This window comes from Cnephaeus nilssonii, assembly GCF_951640355.1.
Source record: "Cnephaeus nilssonii genome assembly, chromosome: 13".
Classification (NCBI taxonomy): Eukaryota; Metazoa; Chordata; class Mammalia; order Chiroptera; family Vespertilionidae; genus Cnephaeus; species Cnephaeus nilssonii.
In genome coordinates, this window is record NC_137084.1 from 76,807,050 (window position 1) to 76,826,426 (window position 19,377).

General features: G+C 42.7%; 2 protein-coding genes across 2 annotated transcripts; one reads left to right on the top strand and one right to left on the bottom strand.

The window, feature by feature from the left end:
- Positions 1-1,168: 1,168 nt before the first annotated feature.
- SDHD (succinate dehydrogenase complex subunit D) lies at positions 1,169-16,981 on the bottom strand. Its single transcript, XM_079787438.1, has 4 exons — positions 16,837-16,981; positions 13,559-13,675; positions 12,062-12,206; positions 1,169-2,165 (listed from the first exon to the last, which is right to left on the bottom strand). The coding sequence occupies exons 1-4, from the start codon at positions 16,886-16,888 to the stop codon at positions 2,000-2,002; spliced, it is 480 nt and encodes a 159-aa protein (XP_079643564.1). The 5' UTR covers positions 16,889-16,981; the 3' UTR covers positions 1,169-1,999.
- A 113-nt stretch (positions 16,982-17,094) lies between these two features.
- TIMM8B (translocase of inner mitochondrial membrane 8 homolog B) lies at positions 17,095-19,249 on the top strand. The gene is made up of 2 exons (XM_079788635.1): positions 17,095-17,224; positions 18,852-19,249. Exons 1-2 carry the CDS (start codon positions 17,141-17,143, stop codon positions 19,017-19,019), a joined length of 252 nt encoding a protein of 83 aa, XP_079644761.1. The 5' UTR covers positions 17,095-17,140; the 3' UTR covers positions 19,020-19,249.
- The last annotated feature ends 128 nt before the right edge of the window (positions 19,250-19,377 follow it).

Below are 19,377 nucleotides of genomic sequence, written 5' to 3' on the forward strand. Positions count from 1 at the left end.
AGTCCTTCTAACTCCAGTTTATCAACCTTCCTAATATCACCTAAATTCTTTCTGAAGCACAATTCTGATCATGGCCTGCTTAACCTCAGAAGCCTCCCACTGCTGTTAGCTCCTGCCTTATTTTCCCTGCTGCTCTAGCAGCTCACAAAAAGTTTTCCCAAAGTAACAGCTCAGCTCTATCCTAATTACAAAACTAATAAGGAGAGTCAAACAGCACCCAGCCAGCCTCCATTTGTCTGTCACCATCTGATGAAGTTTATTAGCATTATACACCCTTCCAAATCCCAACTAGGATCTGGTGGTACTGATGATAGCTACAGGATTCCCGTATTACCCAGTGACAGCCTCCCCCATTTGGACTACAGGGAAAACTCCACTTCATCACTCCGTTTTATAGTAACGGTGCACTGGGGGCTGCTGTGAGGGGATGAACAACACTAAGGGGACCACTGTCTAGAGAACTTTAAAGCAATAATAAAATTGACTAAGGGTCAGTCTACTTTTTATCACCACCACAAAACAGCAATTCTAAATAATGTAATAAAATTCTCCTCCCTGCCAGGGAGGCCTGGCCCAGCACCACCACTCCTTAGTAAATCACTGCTATTCAGGCATCATTCCCCTTTGAAACCTTTAACCCATGCAAAACTGAACTAATCACTTCTTCCTAAACCCTTAATACACATCTGATTATCTTTAACCGGTATGGACATTGATGAACACACGCCCCCTTCTGGCCAGCTTTCCATCAACAGTTGGCCTCAGCTGCCCAGTAAGGTCCTCTATAAGTGAAATGAGCCAAGTCCCAGTCCCTCTATGCTGCTAGGAGAAACTAACCATCATGCCTTATACTCATCCTACAGACCAGGCTAATTACATGCAGAATATATTTGAATTCCAAAGGCTGGCATTCACAAAACACCATAATCTGGACCTAATTCTTTCTAATACTCTCCTCATACCAAACTACCTACTTATACTCAGTATATTTCTGCCTATTACATGCAAGTCTTTTTGTGTTACAGTGCTTTGTGTCCGATTTACCTAACTGCTAAGCCCCAGAAGGAAATTTAAAGACTCAATCCTGTTTTATTGCTATAGATGCAATGGACACTCAGTTCTATTAAATAAAACTAGGGACAGTTAATACATAAAAGAGCAAAATACATTTTTATTATATAGAATTTTATTTTTCTTAAAAAATTTTCACAGAATACATTTCACATTAAAGATTCTCACAGTGGGAAAAATAACAATTTACAATTTAAAGTTTTATATTTGTGGATATTATTTTGGGACAAGTAAAATGAACACATTTGAGGAGTTAAGTCTCAGTTTAGAACATGTAATATTTTGATACCTTTACAGGGGTACCTCTTCCCTCTGCATGGAACTTCTCTATATTCACAAGTTCTCAAGGCTCTTTTTACCAGGATTTAGAAATTAGTAATATGAAATATCCTGATAGTAATAGCATTTCCTAACTTTAAAGTTTCCCAAAGACATATAACCTCTGTGACTGGTATCAACTAAACAAAGGGGGAAAGTTTTCAAACATTAAGTGCTGCATAAGTTTCTGCAGTCTTTACTTATGAATTAATAGCTTTTCCTCTCTCCATAATTCTTAGGGCAAATATAGAAGTTTGATTAGGTATTTATTACTGACAGTAATAAAGCTGAATTCCCTTTAAGAGTTTGGTAAATTAAAATGCGAAAGCTCATATATAATGTTCAGTTACATTGTGAGTCTTGAGAAGCTGGAGGACAACCTCATTCACTCGCCAGAATGTGGAACTCTGTCTCACAATTTCTTGGATACAATTCCTCTCAAACCTTTTCCTCACAGATTAAATTCTACAACTAGCCAGGTGATTAGGAGAAGAGACTTATCTCACCAGTGGACTCATCTGTTATTTCCTCCTTATTGTGAGATGAATGGCATGACAGAGCAGAGGCAAAGAGGTGTACAATCAGTTTTCAAGGTATTAAGTCAAGAAGGTCAGAGCTTCCATAGCATGGCAACAGCTTTGCAGATGCCCACATCATGATAGTTGAAATAACAAAGCCCAGCAAAGGTGAAAGCCGAGAGTGCCAAGAGGCCTGCCTTGGCAGCTTTCTGCAACGCTTCCTTTTGAACATAGTCAGTAACAACTTGTCCAAGGCCCCTACGGGAAAAAAAAAATCACAGCACAAATGAAAAATCACAAATGACACTAGAAGACCACACAGATAACTTGGCTGCAAAAAGACAATCAGGTTCAAAACGCAACAAGTCAAAAACCAAAGTAAAGGAATCAAGTGTTTCCTAATAATATAATAAAGACATCTTCCTATTCTTCAGATTCTGTTTTCCAGAATTACTTATATCAGAAATAGTAATTATTTGCTACTCTATCTACAAAATCTTGGTATGTTTTTTTAAATTAAAGCAATGTTCTGCAGTTTTTCATTAATTCAAAAAGAATGTATTAAACAGATATGATGTGCCAGAAGCTGTTATAGGTATTGGGAGCACAGCCAATAAGACAGCATCCCTGCCCATATGGAATATTCACTCTAGTGAAAGAAAGAGTACATAGGTGCTATGAGGTAATATTCTAGAAAGGATGACCTGAATGAGAAGAATCATTCAAGCAGAAGTGACAATGACCTTGGCATCTTTGAAGAACAGTAAAAAGGTTAGTGTGGCTGGAAATCGGGGAGATCAGAAGGTGAAGATAGATCACATAGGGCCTTGAAGGTCATGAAAAACAGTTTGAATTTTATTTGAAATATGAGAAACCACAGATGTGCTTTAAGTGGGGAGTGACCTAATTTTACTTCATTTTTTAAATCTTTAATGTTGAGAGTATTATAGATACCCTCCTTTTCCCCCCACTGCCCCCCTCCACCCAGTTCCCACCCCACCCCAGGCTTTTACCACCCTATCTGTGTCCATAGGTAAGACCTTTGGTTAATCTCTTCCTGCTCCCCTCCCTCTTCCCTCTGAGGTTCACTAGTCTGTTCCAGTTCCCATGCCTTCTATTTTATTCTCCAGTTTATTTTGTTCATTAGATTTCTTATTCATTTATTTTGATTTTTAGATTCAATTGTTGATAGATACGTATTTATTACCACTTAATTGTTCGTATTTTTTTTATCTTTTTCTTCTTCTTCCTCTTCTTAAAGAATACCTTCAACATTTCATGTAATACTGGTTTGGTGGTGATGAACTCCTTTAGCTTTGTCTGTGAAACTCTTTATCTGACCCTCAATTCTAAATGAGAGCTTTGCTTGGTTGTAGATCCTTGCTATTCATTACTTTAAATATTTCTTGCCACTCCCTTCTGACCTGCAAAGTTTCTGTTAAGAAATCAGCTGACAATTGTATGGGCGCTCCCTTATAGATAACTAGCTGCTTTTCTCTTTCTGCTTTTAAGAGTCTCTCTGGCCCTGACTGGTTTTGGCTCAGTGGATAGAGTGTCGGCCTGCGGACTGAGGGGTCCCCGGTTCAATTCTGGTCAAGAGCATGTACCTTGGTTGCCAGCTCAATCCCCAGTGTGGGGTATGCAGGAGGCAGCTGATTGGTGTTTCTCTCTCATCAATGTTTCTGGCCCTCTATCCTTCTCCCTTCCTCTCTGTAAAAAATCTATTAAAATACACACACACACACACACACACACACACACACACACACACACACACATATATATATAATCTTAAAAAAAAAAAAAAAGAGTATCTCTGTCTTTAACCCTTGGCATTTTAATTATGATGTGCCTTGGTGTGGTCCTCTTTGGGTTCCTCTTGCTTGGGACTCTTTGCACTTCTTGGACTTGTAAGTCTATTTCTTTCACCAGGTAGGGAAAGATTTCTGTCACTATTTCTTCAAATAGGTTTTCAATACCTTGCTCTCTCTCTTATCCTTCTGGCACCCCATAATGTGAATGCTGGTATGCTTGAAGTTGTCCCAGAGGCTCCTTACACTATCTTCTTCTTTTTTTTTTTTGCTTGTAGCATTCTCCAAATAATTGATTTGATTCTCGGAATCTTCTACTCTACTGTTGAATCCCTGTATTCTTTATTTCAGTCAGTGTATGCTTAATTTCTAACTGGTGCTTTTCCATGTCTTTGACATTCTCACTAAGATCCTTGAAAGTCCCACAGAATTCCTTGATGCTCTCATGAAGACCCTTGAATAATCTTATAACCATGGTTTTGAATTCTGTATCTAGTAGTTTGCTTGCTTACATTTCTTTCATTTGTGTTGTGTTTGTCCCCGCATTTTGGTTGCTTCCCAGTGTTTGTTTCTATGTCTTAGGTAGAGCTGCTTTGTCTCCTGGACTTGGTAGAATGGCCTTCTATAGCAGATGTCCTACAGGGCCCAGTGGTTCAGCCTCCCCATTCACTTGAGCTAGGCACTCTAGGTGCAACCTGTGTGGGCTGTGTGTACAGTCTTGTAGTTAAGCCTTGACTGCTGCTGGTATATCTCTGGGAGGAATTGACCTTTAGGCCAACTGGCTGTGAGGACCAGCTGCAACTCCAGTGGGAGAGCTGCTTTGCAGGATACACCCCTATGGAGCAAGGATTTGCTTCAGTGGGGCTTTGGTGCTCACTCAGTCTGCCACTTGAGTGTGTCACTTGTGGATGTGTAGAATTGTAATCTGGTATGGTCTGAAGCTACCCACCAGGTGTGCTGGCTCTAGGGCCCGCAAGTAGGTAGAAAATCAGCCACTTCTAGGGTCACCCAGCAGAAGCTATTTGTATTGAGCTTGGAGGTGCCCAGGCAAGGCCCCCGCCATGAAGCAGTGCCAGGTCTTGGTCTTTTAATTGATAGGTGTGGGACATGCTGACATCAACTGCAGCTTGTTTGAGAGAGTTTAGCAAAGTCTGAAGCCTGAGCCAGGACAGGCCATTCATATGGAAAAGCCACTGCAAACAGCTTGGGTGAGGCTGCAAATTGGATGGAACGGGGTCTCAGAGAATCACCGAGGCTGAGAAAACAGTGAGAGCCAGGCTGTTGGAAACTCAGATATGCCTGCCAATCAGCTCCGCAACAGGGAAAGCCTCAGCATAGGAACAATGACCCTTGCGAGCACCCATCTGGGAGAAAGCTGTCCCTGAGTTCTTGCTCCAATGCCAGACAATCCAGTTCCTCCCTATATGTCCCTCTATCCCTCGAGCTGTTGCCCCAGCGCTGCAGCTCAGAGGGAGAGAGTCCATGTAAGTTCATGTGCTGGTTCTTTAAGAGGAACTGGTTCTCCAGCACCATCTGTGTCACTTAGCCACAATCCCTGCTGGTTTTTACAGCCCAAAGTTACAGGACTTCTCTTCCCAGATCTGGAACCCTGGCCTGGGGGTCTGGGCCCCACTGCTTCTCCTGGGAAACCTTAAAGATATCCCTCCCAATTAAAAAAAAAAAGCCATATGCCAAAACCGGTTTGGCTCAGTGGATAGAGCGTCGGCCTGCGGACTGAAAGGTCCCAGGTTCGATTCCGGTCAAGGGCATGTACCTTGATTGCGGGCACATCCCCAGTAGGGGGTGTGCAGGAGGCAGCTGATCGATGTTTCTCTCTCATCGATGTTTCTAGCTTTCTATCCCTCTCCCTTCCTCTCTGTAAAAAATCAATAAAATATATTTTAAAAAAAAGCCATATGTGTGTGTCGGATCAGCCCATTCTGCGCCTCCACCACTCCTACTGGTCCTAATGTGCTTTCTTCTTTATTTCTCTAGTTATAGGACTTCCATTCAGCCAGCTTTCAGGCAGCTGAAAGATGGGTGTTCTGTATTTTAGTTGTAATTTTGATGTGGTTGTGGGAGGTGGTGGTACAGGCATTTACCTATGCCACAATCTTGGTTCTCCTAATTTTACTTTTTTACTTAACAACTTTATTGATATACAAGAGGCCCGATGCATGAAGATTCGTGCAAGAATGGGCCTTCCTTCCCCTGGCTGCCGGCACTGCCTTTGCTCTGGCCCAGAGCTGCCTTTCCACCTTCCCACGCTGCCCAGAGGCCTGGAGCAGCTGGGGCGGTGTGGAATGCCTGCATCGTTGCCATGGCGCAAGAGTCCCGCCCCCATCCACTCGGTGCCTGTGTATGCAAATTAACCCGTGTTGTGTTAATTTGTATACTAACTCCTGATTGGCTGGTGGGTGTCACGAAGGTACAATCAATTTGCATCTTTCTCTTTTATTAGTGTAGAAATTCACTTACCATAAAATTATCCTTTAAGTGTACAACTCAGTGACTTTTAGTATGCTCACAAATTCTGTAACTCTAGCACATTTTCATCACCCCAAAAAGAAACCCTGGGTCCTAACTGATTTGGCTCAGTGGATAGAGCATCAGCCTGGGGACAAAGGGTCCCAGGTTCAATTCCAGTCAAGGGCATGTACCTTGGTTGCAGGCACATCCCCAGTAGGAGGTGTGCAGGAGGCAGCTGATCAATGTTTCTCTCTCATCAATGTTTCTAACTCTCTATCCCTCTCCCTTCATCTCTGTAAAAAAATCAATAAAATACATTAATTAAAAAAAAAGAAACCCTGGCCCTAGCTGGTTTGGCTCAGTGGATAGAGCGTCAGCCTGTAGACTAAAGGGTCCTAGGTTTGATTCCAGTCAAGGGCACATGCCCCGGATTGTGGGCTCAATCCCCAGTAGAGGATGAGGAGGCAACCAATCAATGATTCTCATCATTGATGTTTCTCTCTCTCCCTCTCCCTTCCTCTCTGAAATCAATAAAAATATATTTAAAAAACAAACAAAACTGTACTTAACAGTCTATTACCCAACCACTAATTTGTTTTCTATCTCAATGGATTTGCCTATTCTGGACATTTTATATAAATGCAATCATACAACATGTGGCATTTTGTGTCCAGTTTCTTTCACTTAGCATAACGTTTTCAAGGTTCATCCATGTTGTGGCTTGTATCAGGGCTTCCATTCTTTGGCCAAATAACACAGGCATACCTCATTTTATTGCACATTACTACATTCTGCAGATATTGCAGTCTGTGGCAACCCTGCATCGAGCATGTATATTGGTGCCATTTTTCCAAGAGCATTTGCTCACTTCATCTCTCTGTCACATTTTTTTAAAATATTTTTTTATTGATTTCAGAGAATAAGGGTGAGAGATAGAGAAAATCATTGATCAGCTGCCTCCTGCACACCCCCTACTGGGGATCAAGCCCACAACCCAGGCATGTGCCCTGACTGGGAATCAAACCATGACCTCCTGCATCATACGTCAATGCTCAACCACTGAGCCATGCTGGCCAGGCATCTCTGTCACATTTTGATAATTCTCAAAATATTTTAAACATTTCCATTATTATTATATTTGTTATAGTGATTTTTTTTATGTTACTTGGGAAAGACCCTTCACCAAAAAAAAAAAAAATGACTTGCTGAAGGCTCAGATGATGGTTAGAATTTTCTAGCAAAAAACTATTTTTAAATTAAGGTATGTACTTTTTAAATTTTTTTATTTTTTATTATTATTTTTTAATCACCCAAAGATATATTTTTCCATTAATTTTTAGAGAGAGTGGGAGAGGGGAAAGACAGAGAGAAACATTGATGTGAGAGAAACACATGGACTGGTTGGCTCCCGCACATGCCCCGACCAGGGCCCAGGCCATGGAGGAGCCTGCAACTGAGGTTCATGCCCTTGACTGGAATCGAACCTGGGACCCTTTGGTCCACAGGCCAACACTCTATGCACTGCGCCAAAACAGCTAGCATTATACTTTTGTTAAGACATAATGCTATTGCACACTTAATAGACTATAGCATATACAGTGTAAATAACTTTTATATGCACTGGGAAAGCAAAGAACTCCTGTGACTCACTTTATTGCAATACTTGTTTTATTGCAGTGGTCTGGAACTGAACCCCGCACTATCTCCGAGGTGTGCCTATAGTCATATATATCACATTTTGTTTAGCTATTCATCAGCTGATAGACATTTGGATTGTTTCACTTTTTGGCTATAAATAACACTGCTATGAACATTACTGTATGTTTTGGTATACACTCATGTTTTCAATTTGGTGGGGGGGGATATACACCTAAAAGTGGAATCTTTGAATCATATGGTATATAGCTTTTTTGTTGGAACTTCCAAAGTGGCTGCCACATTTTAAATTTCCAGCAGAGCTATATGAGGACGCCAAGTTTTTGACATCCTTGAAACACTTGTTACTATCCATCTTCTTTATTACAGCCATCCCAGTAGATGTGAAGTGGCATCTCATTGTGGTTCTGATTTCCATTTCTCTAATAACAAATGATATTGAGCATTTTTTCATGTGCTATTGGCCACCTATCTATCTTCGTTGGATAAATGTAATTTTACTTTTTAAAAAGGTCACTCTGGCTATGGTGTGGCAAGTGGACAGTGCAGGCAGGAAAAGGAGGGCAAGAACAGAAACAGAAAACTAGTTAGGAGGCAGTGGAAGTATTCTAGGCAAGACTCTTGGCTTAACCTAGGCTGGTGACCGGGGAGATGGTGTGAAGAGACAATTCAGGCTATGTTTAAAGGACAGAGTTAACAGAAAGAGCTGATGGACTAGATGTAGAATAAGATGAAAAGAAGTATCTAGAATGTGTCCTAGGATTTTTGGCTTGAGCAACTAGATTTAATTAAATTGGCAAGAACAGGAGAGCTTTTGAGGGAAAATCAAGCAGATGTTGAGGAAAAAAAGTGATTTTGGCCAAGTTAAATTTAGGATAACAAACATCCAAGTGGCTGGATCAGTTAGCAACTGGAAATAAAAGTCTGCAGTTCAGGGGGAAAAAAATAAAAAAATAAAAAAAAAAAATATATATATATATGCCTAATACACAAACTGTCCCCTCGGGAGTTCGACCAGGACACCAGGAGTTTGATCCCTCACTATGACATGTGCTGACCACCAGGGGCACAATGAAGGAAGGCCTCAGCCAGCAGCTGGAAGGCCCTGATTCAGCCCTGATCACAGGCCAGACCTAGGGACCCTAACCATGCACGAATTTTGTACACCGGGCGTCTAGCATAATATAAGTCTGAGCTAACTTTGGAAAAGTGTGTAGAGAAATTAAGAAGGCCGAGACTGAGCTTGGCGTTCAGACCATTAGTATTCAGAGGTCAACCAAGAGGAGAAGGAGCTGGCAGAGGAGACTGAGAAGGTACAGCTGGTGAGGTGGAATTAAACAGATATGGCATCTAGGAAGCCAAAGAAAAATTATTCAAGGAGGGAATATTCAAATAAGTTGAATGCCGCTAAGAGTTCAAGTAAGTGAATAGGGATTTGAAAAGATGAAGGTCTTTGGTGACTTTGGTAAGAATGACTTCAGTTAGCCCAGCCCATATGGCTCAGTGGTTGAGTGTCAAACCAGGTCACACAGTTCAATTCCCAGTCAGGGCACAAGCCAGAGATGTGGGCTTAATCCTCAGTGTGGGGCATGCAGGAGGCAACCGATCAATGATTCTCTCTCATCATTGATGTTTCTATCCCTCTCTCTCTCCCTGCCTCTCTGAAGTCAATAAAAATATATTATATTTAAAAAGATGACTTCAGTTAAATAGTTGGGATAAAAGCCCAATTAATGTGGGTTAAACGAGATAGGATGCTAAAGAACTAGTACATAATGATAGAAGGTTCTTTCTAGTCTTGTGTGTGTGAAAAGGGAGAATTAGTAAGGTAAATGTCAATTGTAATTTTTTTAATGTTTTACTTTAAAATCATCTTATTCTGATTTTTCATTATTTTAGATGCATCTCCTTCCAAGAAACACATTAGAAAAATATTACTGTACTTGTAATCTAATATTTCATAGCAACTAGAATCCTTTATTTTGAAAGGTCCATGTGGTTAAAGGGTAATTCTTCCTAACCATCCCCAGAAAACTAGGTAGGCAAAATCCCCTTAACCCTAGCTAGAAAACGATTTGATAAGTCACTTAACTTCCCTGGGGTACATGTGTAAAATAACAAAGTTGATTAAAATACTCCCCCAAGTCCTTTCAGTTCTACCAAACCTTCCCATGATATACTATCCTTACAAAACTATAAGAATAAAATGAACTCAGGGAACCCAATTGTTACCTACAAACTTTATAGAGGGTGATTAATTAATCAGTTAACTGCCAAGCATCCAAAACAAAAACCATCCCCACACGCCATGACATTTTAAATTTAATTTAAAAAATTATTTTGCACCCTAGCTGGTTTGGCTCAGTGAATAGAGAATTGGCCTGCGAACTAAAGGGTCCCCGGTTCGATTCCAGTCAAGGGCACATGCCCAGGCTGTCGGCTCGATCCCCAGTAGGGGGCGTGCAAGAGGCAGCCAATCAATGATTCTCTCTCACCATTGATGTTTCTATCTCTCTCTCCCTCTCCCTTCCTCTCTGAAATCAATAAAAATATATTTTTAAAAAAATTATTTTGCAATGAATATTATAAAAATAAATGTATTACAATTCAGGTATTCTTGAATATCTTCAACTGAAAATTCTAACGAAAAATGATTTTAAAGTTGGTCAAGGCAGCCACTTAGAGAAAACATTTTTTTTATTATAGATGCGTGTGACGTGTGGGAAAGGTCCACCGCTTGCATCTGCAGATGCTTATGGCGTAAATGGGTTAAGAAAGTCTAATAAACTACACTGGACAAAATAGAGAAAAACTAGAAATGCAGCCATTGAACAAATGTTTTCTTGGTGCTATGTGTCAAGTACTGCTTAGGCTCTAAAACTACAATAGCAAACAAAAATTGTCAAAAATCTGTATCATATTTCTTTTTTTAAAAAGAGCAAGACTGAGATAGAGTGTAGAGGGTGTATACTTTGGTGATAAAATTATGATGAAAGATAAGGAAGTGATTACTGTAAAAATCAGGTTCCTGATGAGGGATACTGAACAGCTATGAGGCGATAGAACACAAGGAAGAGGCTTCTGGAGTAGACGGCGAAGTCCTACTTCTTGGCCTGGGTGGTATTACCCTTGTAATTATTCATTAAGCCAGAGACTTTATTCTTGTGATTTTATTCTAGTTGGGGGGAGACTAGGAAAACATAAAATAATATGTTATAGTAGAATTTAATAAGTGCTACTGAGAAAAATAAAACGAGAAAGGGATAAGGAATGTTGGGAAGGGCACTGCACTTTTGAGTAAAAGTTGGGAAGACTTCACTAAGAAGGTGACATGTAAGACATGAAGGAAATGAGGGATAATCCAAGTACGTAACTAGAAAAAGAGTTTCAGGCAGAAGGAATAGTAAGAGTAAAGCCTTGAAGCCGGGAGTGTCCCTGCATGTCGAGAATTATCAAGAAAGCCAGTGAGGATAGTAGCTGGGGATAAGGGAGAAACAGGCCAAATCACAGAGTCTAGACCACTGTAAGAATTCTTTTAGTTTGAGTGTGATTAGGAGACAACAAAGGGTTTTGAGAAGGGGAATGTCTTGACCTGACTTAATATTTTAACAGAATCAGGGGGCAGCTGTGTTGGGAATAGACAGAAGGAGGACCAGTTAAGAGACTACTACTGGAATAGAAGACAATGATCAAGTTTGGGGCTTGAACAAACAGAACAGAGATGCTATTAATTCAGATGGGCAAGAGTGCTAGAGGAAGTGATCTGGGAGACATCAGCAACTCAGTTCTATAGCATGCTACATTAAATATGTCTATCAGATCCCGGCCGACGTGGCTCAGTGGTTGAGCGTCGACCAATGAACCAGGAGGTTACGGTTCAATTCCCAGTCGGGGCACATGCCTGGGTTGTGAGCTCGATCCCCAGTGTGGAGGCAGCCGATCGGTGATTCTCTCTCATCATTGATGTTTCTATCTCCCTCTCCCTTTTTCTCTAATATCAATAAAAATATATATTTTTAAAAAGTCTATTAGATATGGGAGTGAAGACATCGAATGAGCATGTGGATATATAAATCTGGGCATAGAAATACCTTATATTATGTTTTCTACAGGTCTTGAGTATCTCAATCAATTTCTCCCTTATATGCAATAATGAAACAAGCTTACAGCAAACAAACTGAACTAACAACGTAATACTGAAAGCACTGCTGTACTTGCCAGTGACTATGGAGAGAGAGGACCGCAGCCAGGGAGTAGTCCATCGCAGAAGAAGGATTCAAATACGCAGCTGGAAGTAGGCCCAGGAGCAAAACACTGACAACCCTCTCACCAGTCCAGTGGAGAGACGCAGCCTTGGAACCAGCTATAGGAAGGAGGGACCAGATTCATAAGAGTTGAAGGGGTAAACCTATCTCTCACATTCAGTATCTGCCACAAAATAACTCAAACTGACAGAGAGCAAACTATATGCGTGTAAGACTTACCTCTGAGCATAAAGAGGGCAAGATAAAGGAGGTAATTGAAAGAGATGCTTCTCCCCCCCCCCTTTTTTTTTAGTACAGGTTGTCAACACCTACACATGTTGATTAGAAGACAGATCCACTTTATTTATAGGCAAGAAATAGACAAAATATATTTGCAGAATTACCAACCTTGGACTTCAGTATAATGGACAGATACCTAATGAATACCAGTTAGGGACACCTGAGAAATTCCTTTAAAACATTACTTTTTTTAAAAAATGAAAACAGCCAACTCAGAGAAGCAAAGTTCCGATGTCAACTTTTAGGACCATGGTCCTTATTCTGTCCCATTGCTCATGAACAGAAATGGAACAATAAGCAAGTGAAAAACCAAATGGGCTATAAACATTTCTTTGAGAGCCTCTTTTTTTTGTTACAGACCCTTTTGGGAAATCTAATAAAAGGATGGAGCGACTTTCCAGAAAAATGCACATGAACACATACATTAAAACTATGTATTCAACTTCAGGGGGTTTCAGTCCCATGCATCCCAAGTTAAAACTACTCTGCTAAACCTAACTAAACTATGCAAATCAATGCAGAAACAAAAACTTTTCAAAGATAAAATTAGTCTAAAAAGCAAAAGATTACACTTGTATAATTTCTCATAACTCAGATGCAACTATATCTAAGTGGTTGATGTAAGAGTCAAGAGAAGTTTTTATTTGATCTTTCCAGACTTCAAAAATGGAATTACAGTCAACTCATATTCACCTATACAGGCTTTCTAAGACTAACTTTAATAATATCTAAAAACAGTATTCATCCAAGAAATGCCATGATTTTAATATCAACCTATATAAAAACAAACAAGTTAATTACAACCATAAATATGCATAACTTTTTAAAAATTGTCCACTACTTTAAGTTATTCATATTTGGCTCCTCTCCATAAACTATTTTAAATAAGAGTAACTACACTACTGAACAGACTCTTCTTAAAGCTATTTTCTTGTTTAAAAAATTAAAAAATTTTTAAAAAGACTTATACCAGAAGATTCTCTGAGTGTAAATGGCATCATTCAACCATGCTGGTGTGGTCTGCCCAGAGGTGTAGGCTAGGTCTTCACTTGACAGAGCTGGACACAAAAGTTCCCCCCACAGACAACAAGTCCCCCCAAAGACATGATAACTAGCTCCGATGAAGATGGCCAGAGCCCATTTGAAAGCAGCAGCAATGGAGAAAACATACAATGGCGGCTGGGTGACAGGTGAATGTGCTGTATTCCACACCATCCTGGGGTAGGTTGGTCCTGGAGAAATGCCGAGATTTGAGCAGGTCTGACCACTGGGGTTCGGAGGAAGAGAGCTAAGGAAAGAGACATTAGGAGGATCATAAGCACCTCTCTTGTAACAGGATTGACAGACTTTCTAAATGGCCATAGGTAAGCTACTTCCACCCAAACAGAGGATAACATCTCATCTGTAAATTAAAGATAGCATCTATTTTGCCCAGCCAGCTTGGCTCAGTGGTTGAGTATCGACCTATGAACCAAGAGGTCACATGTCAATTCCTGGTCAGGGCACATACCCGGGTATGGGCTTGATCTCAAGTGAGGGGCGTGCAGCCGATCAATGATTCTCTCTCATCAATGATATTTCTATCTCTCTCTTCCTCTACCTTCTTCTCTGAAATCAATACAAATAAAAATATAACATCTATTTCACTGGGTTGCTGTAAGGACAGACTAAGTAACCATTGGAAGACTGAAAACTCAACAAACCCCTTATGTAAAAAGGCTTCACTTTTACTAATTTTTAAAAGTAAATTGTAGTTTTCTCCTTCCATTTACTCATCCGCTTGGCAGTGGAGTAAGAGATAAAAGATACAGTCTTTGTTCTCAAGGAATTCAGTCTAGTTTGGCAAGTTCATTTATTAGCGTCCTCCTTTTCAAGATCAATTTCTCCACTTGTACTCCTGAACCCATCCTTTCTGTCCCGTTTGCGATCCTGTGTCTTGGTTAAAAAACAGACAGCCCTTAGTTAACCCAACTCCACTACTTACAAGCTGTTAGACGATCAGCAATTAAGTAAAACAGGCCCCCTAACCTCAATGTCCTCAATTGTAGAATGGAAATAATAGCACTTACTTTATAATACTGTTGAAAATTAAATAATATATGCAAAGTGTTCAGTGTAATTCCAGGAACCTATAAGCACTCAATGAAAGGTCATTTCTCTCCTGTATCTTTAACCTCTCCTTCCAATTGGCCATTTTCCCTCCACTGATGTAATACACTTCCCTTGATACTAATTCCTACAATGCCCATGTGCTCTTCCCCTGTTCTCTTTCTCCTCCTTCCAACCATGCTTCTTTAAAGTGTTATTTAAATCATCCTGGCTGGTGTGGCTCAGTTGGTTGAAGCATCATCCCATACACCAAAAAGTGGCAGGTTTGATTCCCGGTCAGGGCACATACCCAGGTTTCAGGTTTGATCCTCAGTGGGGTCACGTACAGGAGGCAACCGATTGATGTTTCTCTCTCACATTGATGTTTCTCTTCCTCTCTCTAAAATCAATAAAGTAAAATTAAAAACAAAATAAATCATCTCAACTTCCCTATCATTCTTTAACTCAGGAACTTATTGTTATCCCCACCAAAGTAACTTATTGTTATCCCCACCAAAGCTGCTTTAGTAAGTTGCCAATGGTCTCAAGTAGCCATATCCAACAGGTACTGTTCAGTCTTTATCTTATTGGGCCTTTCGTCACCACCTGGCATTATGCTCTTTTCCTCCCTTCCTTTCTGACAGAACTCTCTTCTAATTATCTGATCATCCTATATCAGTCTCCTCCTGCATTCACTCTTTTTTAAAAATATGTTCATTGATTTTTAGAGAGAGATGGAGAGGGAAAGAAACATCGATGAGAGAGGAACATCATCGATCAGCTGCCTCCTGCACACCCCCTACTGGGGATCGAGCCCGCAACCCAGGCCTCTGCCTTGACTGGAAATTGAACCAGCGACCTCTTAGTTCCTGAGTCTACACTGAATCACTGAGCCACACCGGCCAGACCTCCTGCATTCACTCTTAAATGTTTTCCCAGGATTCCATCATCTGCCCATTGCTCTCCTCCCTTCCTCTGCCCACCCCTGGCCATTCTGTCTACTCAGCTTCTACTGAGTTGATGACACCCAAATTCTGTATCTCCAGCCCTGATCTCTCTCCAGTTTCAGAAGCTTAAGTGCCTGCTGGGCCTCTCCCCTGACATATCCTACATGGTCCTCACACTCACCATGCCGAAATCTAAAATCATCCTTCAACTCACTTTCTCATCCAAAATTGTCTGCCATTTGTATGTTCCCCACTTTAAGGACATCCCAGCCTAACCCAGAAACCTGGAAGTCCTGTAGGATTTTTCTCCCTAAATTCAGTCAATTGCCAAATCGCACTGATGTACCCACACATCTCTTGAGACAACATCTTCTGGACTTCTCTTCAAGGTCAGGACCTCATCATCCTTGCCTGTACTGCTACCCCAGCGCCCTACCTCACCTCCCTGACTTGTGTCTTAGCCTGACCATCTCCCGCGATGGCCAGCTACCACCCTGCTACCAAAGTGGTCCATCTAAACTGCAAATCTATGTCAAACTTTTCAGTGGGTCCCCTGCACACCAGGTAAAATGCATACTCCTTATCAGGACACGTTCTTGTATGATTTGATTCCAGTTCCCCTGTCCAGATTCAGCGCTCATTCCTTACCTTGAGCTTCACGCTTTAATAACATCCAATTTGTTTTGTTTCCTCTCCTAACAACCAGTTTCTCCGCCTTCCTTCTTCGCTGCATTTGCCCAGTAGCCCTAACTGTAATGACCTTACTCCGGTGGCCTTGCGGATCAGGCACACCTCCTTCAGGAGCGGAGACAAAGCACTCCTTCCAAACCGAGCGCTAGATATAGTCTCCCTCCGGACTGGTATAACAATGTATGTACAGCACCACAGTTGTTTGGTGTTAAATTATGTTTATATGTGTTTTTTCCTATAAAAAGGAAAAGGCTTTGAGGGCAAGAACTATGTTTTATTCACATCTGAATCCCAAGCTTACTACAGTGCCTGGTACAACACCAACGCCCAGTTCAATGATTATCGAACTGATCCCGTACACCCACTCGAGGGGCAAGACCAGGCACTGGGGTTTAGAGCCTCTTTTCCGAGTCAGGGTGGGAGCACGGTGAGGACAGTGGATGGGGAGGGGGAGCGAGCTCCAGGGCTGTGACTCCCGGAGGCAGTTCTTTCCGATTTACCCCTCACCACGTCGGCCCGGGGCAGGCGAGAGACGCGCCCCGGGAATGTCGGGGCCCGCAGGCGCGGTGGTCGTGGCTGTGGTTCCGACAGGAGCCAGAGGGGCCAACGCGGAGGAGGGGGACCGCCCCGCTCCAGAGGCCAGGCCACCCCGCAGAGGAGCCCTCCCCGCACCCCTGCCCAGCGGGAAGCCGCGCTGGGAGCCCGCAGCCGCCCGGACCCTCACCTCGGCCTCCTCGGGCACCGCAGAGGGCACTCAGCCTCCACACACTCGCCATCTCGCTCCTGAAGGTTCAAGGTCACCCAGCAACCCGGAAACAGTCACCGGGCACCTCCTACCGCGACGCGAAAGAAAACAAGGAGAAGGAACATGCTCGGTGAACCGGAAGTCGGGAGTCGGAAGTCGGGAGTCGGAAGTCGGGAGTCGGAAGTCGGGAGTCGGAAGTCGGGAGTCGGAAGTCGGGAGTCGGAGTGCGGCCGCCGCACTTGCGCGCGCACGTGGCCGGAAGTGCGGAGCCCCGACGCGGACCATGGCGGAGCTGGGGGAGGCCGACGAAGCAGAATTGCAGCGCCTGGTGGCGGCCGAGCAGCAGAAGGCGCAGTTCACCGCACAGGTGCGGGGCAGGGACCAGGGTGGAGAGAAACGAGGCTAACGTACAGGTCCCAGGCCCCCGCGGGGAGGTCGTCCGATGTCCCTGCTCCTCCCGGTTCCCTCGCCAAAGAAACGAGTCATGGCAGGCCTGCCGCCGGTGAGCGGTGCTGCTCAGGTGCCGTTAGGCAAGCCCAGGGTGGGGAAAATAGGTGTGAAGCAGAAAAGAAAGGTTTGGGCGGCGCAAGGGTCCGGGAGCCGAGTCCGGCGGCGAGCCCACTGGGCTGACCTTCGGGAGATCTAGGTTCTAATCGCGCCCCTGCCGCCGACAGGCCACGTGCCCCCAGGCGGGACACCCAGCCACTCTGCATCTTGGTTTCGCAGTCGCCCGTCCTCTTGCTGGATTGTGAGGATCAGATGCGATAACGTACTTGAGAACGATAGAGCGGTAGAACATTATTGGGGGGGGGGGGGCTCTGAAGTAATCAGTCTAGACTGTTAGTTTACAACAAGCGCTTTGCAGCTCTTTGGGCATGGAACCCCGGCACGGTGCCTTATTAGCTGCGTTACGTGGGGCTGATTACCTACCGCGCCTCTTAAACGAAGGTGACAAGTCATCTTTTATTACCGCAAAAAGGATTGACTGCGAGTGCCTAGCTCTCAGCCTCCCCAAATAGTGAACCCTTGGTAAATGGTATTTTACTCTCCTCTCCGCCCCCTGTCCCCCCGCTCCCCCCCCCAACCCTGGTTAGAAATCTTTGAGTCCTGAACATTATGAAAGTGCGTACATTTTCTGTGCCTGTATGTGCATTTTCCCGGAGAGTGGATCCATAAGCTTCATTGGATTCTCAAAAAGGTTAAGAACTACTCTTTAAGGGATAGGTTTAGAATGATATGGGTACAGTGGTTTGGGGAATTAATTGGTATATTTTCTCAATTTACACTGGTGCTAGTTTGGGATTTAAAAAAAAAAAAAGTAATTAATCCTGCCTGAAAATTTACATCCTGATTGAGGACTTGACACAAATAGAAAATAATAGACAGTGGCCTTCAAGCAAGAATTTGAACTGTTTTGAAGAATTGGTAAAAATCTTTAGGGAGGCCCTTGCAGAATATTATTAAGAGTCAAGTTTAGCCCTAGCCAGTATGGCTCAGTTAGAGCCTCAGCCCTCACACAGAAGGTTTAATTCCTGGTACCTGGGTTGTAGGTTTGATCCCCAGCCCAGTCGGGAGTAGTGGGGAGGCAACCCCACTTCCAGTCATCAGGTGAGGATTAACTACAAAAAAAAAGAGTCAAGTCGAGTATGCTGTGTGGGCCTCATTGAAACCGTATGGTTGGGGTTAAATAAGGGAGTGCCCTGAGTAGCTAACAGAGAAACTGATGATTAAGCAAACACAGGTGACTTGATGGAAAGTATTTTGTAATTACTGAAGAGAAAAATAGAAAAGGAGAGGATAAAGGAATTGTTGCAATGTAGGGCTGAGGGTCTGGACCATATTGGGGACAGAGTAGGAAGTGAGGAAAGAGGAGAGCCCATGGTTTGTTGATTGAAAGGATGTTTTAATTAGGTGACAGAAAATGAAAATGGGAAGAAAATTGGCAAGTAGGCCTATACACAGACCCTAATGGTTACTATTTTCTGTCCTCTTAGGTGCACCACTTCATGGAGCTATGTTGGGATAAATGTGTGGAGAAGCCAGGGAATCGCCTAGACTCTCGTACTGAAAATTGTCTCTCTAGCTGTGTGGACCGCTTCATTGACACTACTCTCGCCATCACCAGTCGTTTTGCCCAGATTGTACAGAAAGGAGGGCAGTAGGCCATTTCCTAGGAGAATGACAGAAGAAGCAAAGGACTTGTAATTAAGCAGATTGAAGGGCCAGTAAGGGAAAGTTGTCAACCCACTGTCAGGTCAACTTCAGGCTATTACCAAGCCTGTTGGTGCTAAAAAGTGACAGATCGAAAATTCAAAAGTGAAATTTATTTATTTGGAATCAGAAACTCCACATTGTATCACAACAATTATTCAATAAATGTGAGTTCTCCGACTCTATTTTTAAAATCCCATTTTAGGATTTAATAAGATCTCTGATTGGCAGAAACACTAGGACTAAATATGTTCCAGGGCTAGTAGTGCAAATGGTATTTAAGGGGCTGGAAGAAACATCAGAGCCTTA